Here is an 8,336-nt window from a genome sequence, read left to right as displayed (position 1 = left end):
ATATCTGTTTAGTCATTGCAGGTGGTCAGAGATTTCAGAGGCAAATATTTGTCCCTGTGATTTATGGGAAGAAGAAGAAAAAAAAACAAAAAAAAAAACACGCAAAGTAAATGAACTGTAAACTCATCAACCCAGAGTAAAACTTAATTTGCAAAGCCTTGACTTTTCTAATAACGTCCACATGGGCTGAATTGAAAATTTCACACTTTTCTGAAGTTTAATACGTGTACACAAACCTTTCTGAAGGGATGGTAGAACAAGCTGTCAGCACCCATAACAAATTGGTTAATCTTTTGCAACGGATTAACATTTGCTACTGAAGTAACCCTATTCTCCTTTTGTGTAACATCAAAACATTTGAGGAAAACTTGGAAATCACACAGAGTTGTTTTATTGAATGTCTTAAACTTAACATTTTATGAAAGAACACTGGGTTCAGGAACTTCTGAAACATTTAAAGCTTTCTTGGATTGTCATAAAATCAAAAAACATTGTAAATAAATCAATAGTTACTATGCATTTCAACAATTTAAATATTTTAACAAGCCTTCTAACAGAATTTTTACACAACTGATATTTCAACACCCGATAGTGTAATACTTTCTAAACAAAGCCAGATAATATACAAAAAAGTAAAACGTGCATATACATTATATCAGTGTGCAATATTTTTCAGACTGTTAGAAAATAGAAATAAAGGGGTTTAATAGTACATGACATGCAAATAAACCCAAATTTGGCAAATGCAATATTTGTTTAGAACTATTTTTTTTATCAGCTATTGAGACTATTTTATCTAACCAGAACTGAAAAATATTAAGTAAAAGGCAAATTGCTTTTAACATATACATTTGATGCATAAGTTACAAAAGAGCTGAAATTCTTTACAATTAAAAAAATAAATATTTAACTGGCCATTTTGCAACATTACTGAAAACATTAAATTACTGAATAAAAAAACAAAAAAACAAAACCCAAACCCTGAGGCACTAACTACTGAAAGAACTATTCAGACTACAAGCAATTAACATTTCACTCACTGTTACTAAAAAAAAAAAAAAAATTATAATTATTCAATCAGGAGTAAAAATCTTGATAAAATTCCTTTTTCAAGTATACAAATTTAGCCTTCTTTGATATATGGCAATAAAATAAACAATTTCCCAAAAGTTCCAAAAAAGTATTTAGATTTCAAAAAAGCAGCTCTCTTATAAAACTCTTCAAACATCACTTTAAAGTGTGACAAATCAGATAACAGAAATGCAGCTTCTCCAACAGATTGTCATCTTAATTATTTTAAACTCTTCACAGTAAATCAGTAAAGTCAATTTTATTTCTTTGGTTAGGCTAAAACATTTTAAAACAAAAAAAACCCAACCCCCAAAATAAATAAACCACTCAAACCAAACCTTAATACAGTTCAATTTATAAAGGAAATAAAATGTTTCTGCATAAAACAAACTGATAACATTACAAAAAAAAAAAAGTCAATACACAAAAACAAAATCCCTGAATTGTGTAGTAAAGTGCCTATATTTAGTCTACAAATTATGGATATACTGTATATATATTTTTAAACTTGGATATAGCCAATAACTGCCACAGTAGAAATAACTGGAGGTTGCGCTTTAACCAGTCATTCACCACTGGATTACAGTATATCAAATAAAGTTACATTGCAATTCTACACATTCAGAACATTCCACCATGCAGGCACTTCCTCTATGATGGCTCTGCAGAGAAGTCTATATGAGAATGCAGAAAAATAGCATTTAGCTAAATAAATCTGTACGTAAATCGTCCTCAGTCTTATTCTAATAAACATTTTTTTAAACCAAAAACAATTTCTTTACAGACCCAAGCAGAATAGGATGCTACAGTAGTTTTCCAGTAGATGGTTTTTCCCCCTAATAACACTCCACTTGATGGCTTCAAAGAAGGTACTGTAGTTTAGCAGTAGAGATGTTAAGCACTAAGAAAACTACAATACAGTACTAATAAAACAAGCTAAAACAGTATTATACATTTAATATAAAAACAAGTATATAGAATTGTGTTATACACAACCACGCAAGTATTCCATTCTTCTTTTCCATTCATCATTTACAGTCCAAATCAAGCAACTTTAACATACTCAAACCTTTTATTTCAAAACATTCAATTGTACCACCTCCTTGACAGCTACTGCTATCAACATCTACCATACTATAATCCTGACCAAACTTCTACAAAAGCACACAGTTTAATCTTCACAAAATTCCTGAACATAGTTTCAAAAAATAAGACAATATTCCTCTTCATCGCCATGACTAAAGTAGTAAATGATCATCTTAACTTAAAACATATTTACAGTACATAATGCTCACAAAGTGTGATTAACTTAAAATAAGGGGTTCAGAATTTTCTTCTTCTGAATATTTCACAGGTTGAACAAAAATAAATCAAATTATCCAAAACAGGAAAGACCTAATGCATTATCTGAAGACACTGGTGGAGTAAAGGAACTGCTCAAGCTGGAAGCACTGGGAAGTCCTGAAGTCTGATTTTTGAAATCAACTTTATAAGCATGCTTCAGTTTTTGGATCCATGTTACCCAGGAGTCCTTTGCCCTTGCAAGGCCTCTTCTAGCTTCTGCCTGTATGTGGCATAACGCCTTCTTAACAGCTGCAGGTGCTCCTCCTCTTCCCTGTTCAATATTTGAATAAAGTTCTGAAGCTCTGGAACAGAAAAGGAATCCCACTGGGATACACAATGGGCAAGTGTCAGCAGAGGGCAGATGCCAAATAGCAAAACAAGCAGAAATAAGAAATTAACAGATGCATTGTCCAGCAAATTAAAGAAAGTGATGACCATGCAGCTACACTGAAACATATCTATTAAACATTAGAGCACAAGAGAAGTAGGTCATTAGTTGAAAAGTGCATCTAGTGGAAGAATGGCTTTAATTCAAATTGTTTAGTTTGCAGGTATATGTAATACAGTAGTAGATCAATATATTTAACAAGTTTTGGAGAAGAAACTAACCCTAGTTTCTATGAAAGTGCCACTACAACTAGAAATCCCAGAAAAAAGAGCATAGTGGAAGTTAAATAAAAATTATCATCATGCCTTCTATCCCATCCACTCAAGTATCAAACAAATTTATTTTACAACCACCTGATAAATGTTTTGTAAACAAACCTCTCAAAATCTGGATAAGTTTCCCATTATAATTTACATTGCTAATTTGACAGAGGATAATGGAATACAAGAAACATTGATTTGAAACTGAGATTTTTCTATTAAATAAATTAAAAGTGGGCATATAAATCCCAAGCAGAGCTCAAATAATTGTTTCTTGTAAAATCTTGACCATCTAATTTACCACGCCAAATTGTTGAAATACCTATAGGATTGCAGTTGCTACTTTTTTTTTTTTTTTTTAAAGCAGATTCAATATCTTTAAATTTTTCAAATATTTTATCAAGCAAGCTCCCACTGTAACATTGACAGGTCTCACAAAAAGTGATGAAATATTCACTATCATTGCTGAGCCTTAAATGATACCAAAATGTATCAATAAGTGACTGCAACAGATCAAAGATGAAACTGAAATAATGAAATTTATAATGCATAATTGTAGCAAGGATCAGGACAACTGCTGTGTGGTGTTGCTCAAGTGGAAATTGTACAATGTCCACCAAGGTCAAAAGCCTTTGGTATAGTGAGTGAGATTTACTATTGTGTCTTGAACACTGATGGGTCCAGAAATTAGATCACTTTAATTCTTACATGAAACTGCATTTTGTGAGACTGAAAGGGAAGATATTCCAGTTATCAATTATATTAAAAATGTGTCCAGAGTTTAATTTTTTTGAAGAGAAAACTGGACAAAAAACAGTCAAAGTTGGGGGCTATATAGACAGCTTTTATTTGTGCAAGTTTATTGATCTTATTGAAATAGTTAGGTGTAACAAACCAAATGTTCCACCCAACAATGGCGCCTCTAAGCTCCAAATGATGCGGATTTTGAATGCTGTGTGTTCATGAAAAGGGGATTTCCACAATTGTCCCGTTTGCCTCCTGTACCTCAAAGATTAGGGTCTTAGTTTAAACTACATCGTTACAACGGCACATGTCCAGTAAGTTTCTGCCTTGTGTTTAACTAAAGAGTTTTAGGGCCATAGCTCCAAAAGTATTAGGATTACTGAAAGCGGGTTATGAAAACTAACACCACTCCACATTTAAATTTTCACATACCCAATATGGGCACTTCCAGATCATTTTATCTGAAATACAATGCTATGCTAAAACAGCATCTACTTTAAATTCTGAATTATTTCTGATACAGTACCCTATAGCAACTCCAGTTGGTTACCCATTTTTTATGAACATTAAAATTCCAGCCATAACATTTTTTGCAAATGGACATTTCCTCCTTCCTTAAAAGAAAAGCATAAATCTGTGATAAAAATATTTCCAGGTACATACAGTATCTACAAAACACTGAAGGCATGTTTTCTGAAAGCAAAACCTCTGCTGTTTCAAAGCAGACATATATTCAGTAGGTTTTAGGGCTTTTGTTTGACATTTATTCTCATACCCCATACTAGGATGCTGGAGATGTGCATTTTATTAATTTAAATAAGGATGCACTTAGGTTTTCAGGGTAAAATGAATTTATGACATAATTACGGGCAACAGCCTGTGGTTTCAAATACAGTATGCCACTTTAGTTTCACTATTGTACTGTTATTCTAATGTTTGTGCCATCACCATTGCAAGTGCAGATCTACAGTATCTGAGGAAACGTACAACATGAGAGAGACACAGAGAGAGACAGAGAGAGAGAGACAGAGAGAGACTTTATTAATCCCAAGGGGAAATTCACATACTCCAGCGGTGGCATACGATAAACAATATTAATTAAAGAGTGATTAAAAACACAGTGCAAGGTAGAGTATAATGTTACCGTTACCCCAACCCGGTGGAATTGAAGAGTTGCATAGTGTGGGGGAGGAATGATCTTCCCAGTCTGCCAGTGGAGCAGGACAGTGACAGCAGTCTGGAGATGATAATGTACAGTGGATGCTCCATGATTGACAGGAGCCTGCTCAGCGCCCTTCGCTCCGCCACAGATGTCAAACTGTCCAGCTCCGTGCCTACAATACAGCCTGCCTTCCTCACCAGTTTGTCCAGGCGTGAGGCGTCCCTCTTTATGCTGCCTCCCCAGCACACCACCGCGTAGAAGAGGGCGCTCGCCACAACCGTTTGATAGAACATCTGCGGCATCTTATTGCAGATGTTGAGACGCCAGCCTCCTAAGGAAGTATAATCCGCTCTGTCCTCTCGCACAGAGCATCAGTATTGGCAGTCCAGTCCAGTTTATCATCCAGCTGCATTCCCAGGTATTTATAGGTCTGTACCCTATGTACACAGTCACCTCTGATAAAAATGGGGTCTGTGAGGAGCCTGGGCCTCCTAAAATCCACCACCAGCTCTTTGGTTTTGCTGGTGTTCAGTTTTTTAGGTGGTTTGAGTCACATCATTTAACAAAGTCCTTGATTAGGTTCCTATACTCCTCCTCCTGCAGCCCACGATAGCAGTATCGTCAGCGAACTTTTGCACGTGGCAGGATTCCGAGTTGTATTGGAAGTCCGATGTATATAGGCTGAACAGGACCGGAGAAAGTACAGTCCCCTGCGGCGTCCCTGTGCTGCGGACCACAATGTCAGACCTGCAGTTCCTGAGACGCACTGAGGTCTGTCTGTAAGATAATTCACGATCCACGCCACTAGGTATGAATCTACTCCCATCTCTGCCAGCTTGCCCTAAGGAGTAGAGGTTGGATGGTGTTGAAGGCACTGGAAGTAGTGCAGAAACAATTCTTACTGCACAACTGTCTCTGTCCAATTGGGAGAGGGATCGGTGTAGCACGCAGAGGATGGCATCATCCGCTCCCACCTTCTCCTGGTATGTGAACTGCAGAGGGTTGAGGGCGTGGTGGACCTGTGGCCTCAGGTGGTGAAGCAGCAGCCGCTCCATGGTCTTCATTACATGTGACGTTAGGGCTGAAATCATTCAGCTCACTAGGATGTGATACCTTTGGGACTGGGGTGATGCAAGATGTTTTCCACAGCCTTGGGACTCTTCCCTGTTCCAGGCACAGGTTGAAGATATGTTGTTGAGGACTCCCCAGCTCCAACGCACAGGCCTTCAACAGTCGTGGCGATACCCACTGCTTTGCTGGCACGAAGTCTCCTCAGCTCTCTGCTTACCTGGGCTGCTGTAATTGTGGGTGGGGGAAAAACTCTCCTATGCTGGTATCAGCAGAAGGATGGGTGAAGGATGCAGTACTCTTGAGGTGAGAGTGGGTTAGGGTGGTCAGTCCCATCTCACACTTCCTTCATGCTGTTATTCTGCAAATTTTGCTCCAGTTTTCTCCTGTACTACTCCTTCGCCGCCCTGAGCTGGACTCGGAATTCCTTCTGCACGCGCTCGAGCTCATGCTGATCACCGCCTTTAAAAGCCCTTTTCTTCTGGTTCAAAAGGCCTTTTATGTCACTTGTAATCCATGGCTTGTTGTTAGCATAGCAGCATACTGTTCTTACTGGAACTACAATGTCCACACAGAAGTTGATGTAGTCAGTAGTGCAGTCAACAACCTCCTCAATGTTCTCACTATGTGACCCCTGCAGGATATCCCAGTCCGTAGTTCCAAAGCAGTTTCTCAGAGCCTGCTCTGCCTCAGGGGACCACTTCCTAAATGAGCGTGTGGTTGTAGGTAGCTCCCTCACTCTTGGTTTGTAGTGAGGCTGAAGCAGAACCAGGTTATGATCTGCTTTCCCAAGCGCTGGCAGCGGGGTGGTGCTGTATGCGTCCTTAACGTTTGCATACAGTAGGTCAATAATCCTATTTTCCTGTGTGTTACAATCCACATACTGGGAGAAGGCAGGTAATGTTTTGTCCAGCGTCGCTTGGTTAAAATCTCCAGAGATTAGCACAAGCGCCTCAGGGTGCTGTGTTTGTAGTTTAGCAACAGCAGAGTGGATGATGTCACTCGCTATCTCCACATCCGCGCGAGGAGGGATGTACACAACAACAATGACGTGTCCGAACTCTCTGGGAAAGTAATAGGGACGCAGACTTATGGCCAACAGTTCGATATCCCTGCAGCAAGTCCAGGGTTGCACCACCTTGTGTTCACATAGAGAGCGAGTTGTCGTCCTTTCTGCTGCCCGCAGGTATTTGTTCCTCTGTCCGCTCGAACTGTGCTAAACCCAGGTAGCTCCACGTTAGCATCTGGGATGCTAGTTGTTAGTCATGTTTCACAAAAACACAACAAACTGCATTCTCTGTAGTTCCTGACATTTTTCACCAGTGCAGCCAGTTCATCGATCTTATTTAGTAGTGAGTTCACATTTCCCATGATCACAGAAGGCACCAAAGGCTTGTATCGCCACTTCTTTGCTAGCTGCTTAGCCTTTAGCTTAGCACTGGCTCTGCTGCCACGATACAGCCTTCTTACCTCGTCAGGTAAATAGGGAACCACACTGGCATGGGCCGTTCTCAGTGTTAAAAGCGGACTATCTGAATAGACAAGTCTTGGCGTGTAAAAATCCACGTCCAAGTAGTAAAAAGTGTCCAGGAAACGATAACGAGTCCACATAAAACAGTGGTAGGAGTGATCAGAGAGAGAAAAAGGTAGAAAGATACAGAAGATAAAGTCCTATAAAGATAATATCCTACACAGAGCTGCTGGAAAGGCAGCCACTTACGGCGGCACTGTGTTATATTGAAATGAGGCTTTCCTTTAACAGGGTTGATCTGCACTTTCAGCATAGATCAGATATAAAATGATTCCTCAAGAAGAACAGTAACCTTGGGGTAAATTACTCTAACACTCCTGGTTATATCAATTCTGGGATACAAATATTTCAATTAGAAATTATTCCAGTTTCTGTTTGTAAAGTAAATGTTGCATTCACATAGATTTCCCCCATTTAGATTAATTGCAGGTACTATTGTGTTTTAACATTCTAGGTGGACTACAGTAGCAAAAGTGCACACACGTTTGTGTGGCACCATTTATCCTATAAACAAGTACAAATCAAACAGATTTACAGAGCTGGATATATACTATGTAAAGATATCAATGTATCGTTTGCTGTAAGAACGTAATCATACTTAATCTGGAAACTTTACAAATAATGCATAGCATATTTTCACTTAAAATATGGAGAATACTAAGCCAGCTATGCAAAATTCTAACTGAAAGTGGAATCAGACAGTGTCAGATGCCACCAATAACAGAAGGTTAAACTCTAAAGTGCTAGAACTGCTAAACCAATATTTTA

The 8,336-nt window shown here is 38.5% G+C and overlaps 1 protein-coding gene across 4 annotated transcripts in view; it reads right to left on the bottom strand.

Moving 5' to 3' along the window:
- Positions 1-368: 368 nt before the first annotated feature.
- Positions 369-8,336, bottom strand: part of rassf3 (Ras association domain family member 3) — a 162,495-nt gene continuing 154,527 nt past the window's right edge. For all 4 annotated transcript variants that reach the window (XM_028792515.2, XM_051920614.1, XM_028792516.2 and 1 more), the window contains one exon: positions 369-2,739. In XM_028792515.2, coding sequence (XP_028648348.1) covers positions 2,590-2,739 — 150 coding nt within the window. In that variant the 3' untranslated portion in view covers positions 369-2,589. The remainder of the gene's footprint in view (positions 2,740-8,336) is intronic.

The sequence above is a fragment of the Erpetoichthys calabaricus genome, chromosome 1 (genome assembly GCF_900747795.2).
Source record: "Erpetoichthys calabaricus chromosome 1, fErpCal1.3, whole genome shotgun sequence".
Lineage (NCBI taxonomy): Eukaryota > Metazoa > Chordata > Cladistia > Polypteriformes > Polypteridae > Erpetoichthys > Erpetoichthys calabaricus.
This window is presented reverse-complemented; position numbering and strand designations above follow the sequence as displayed.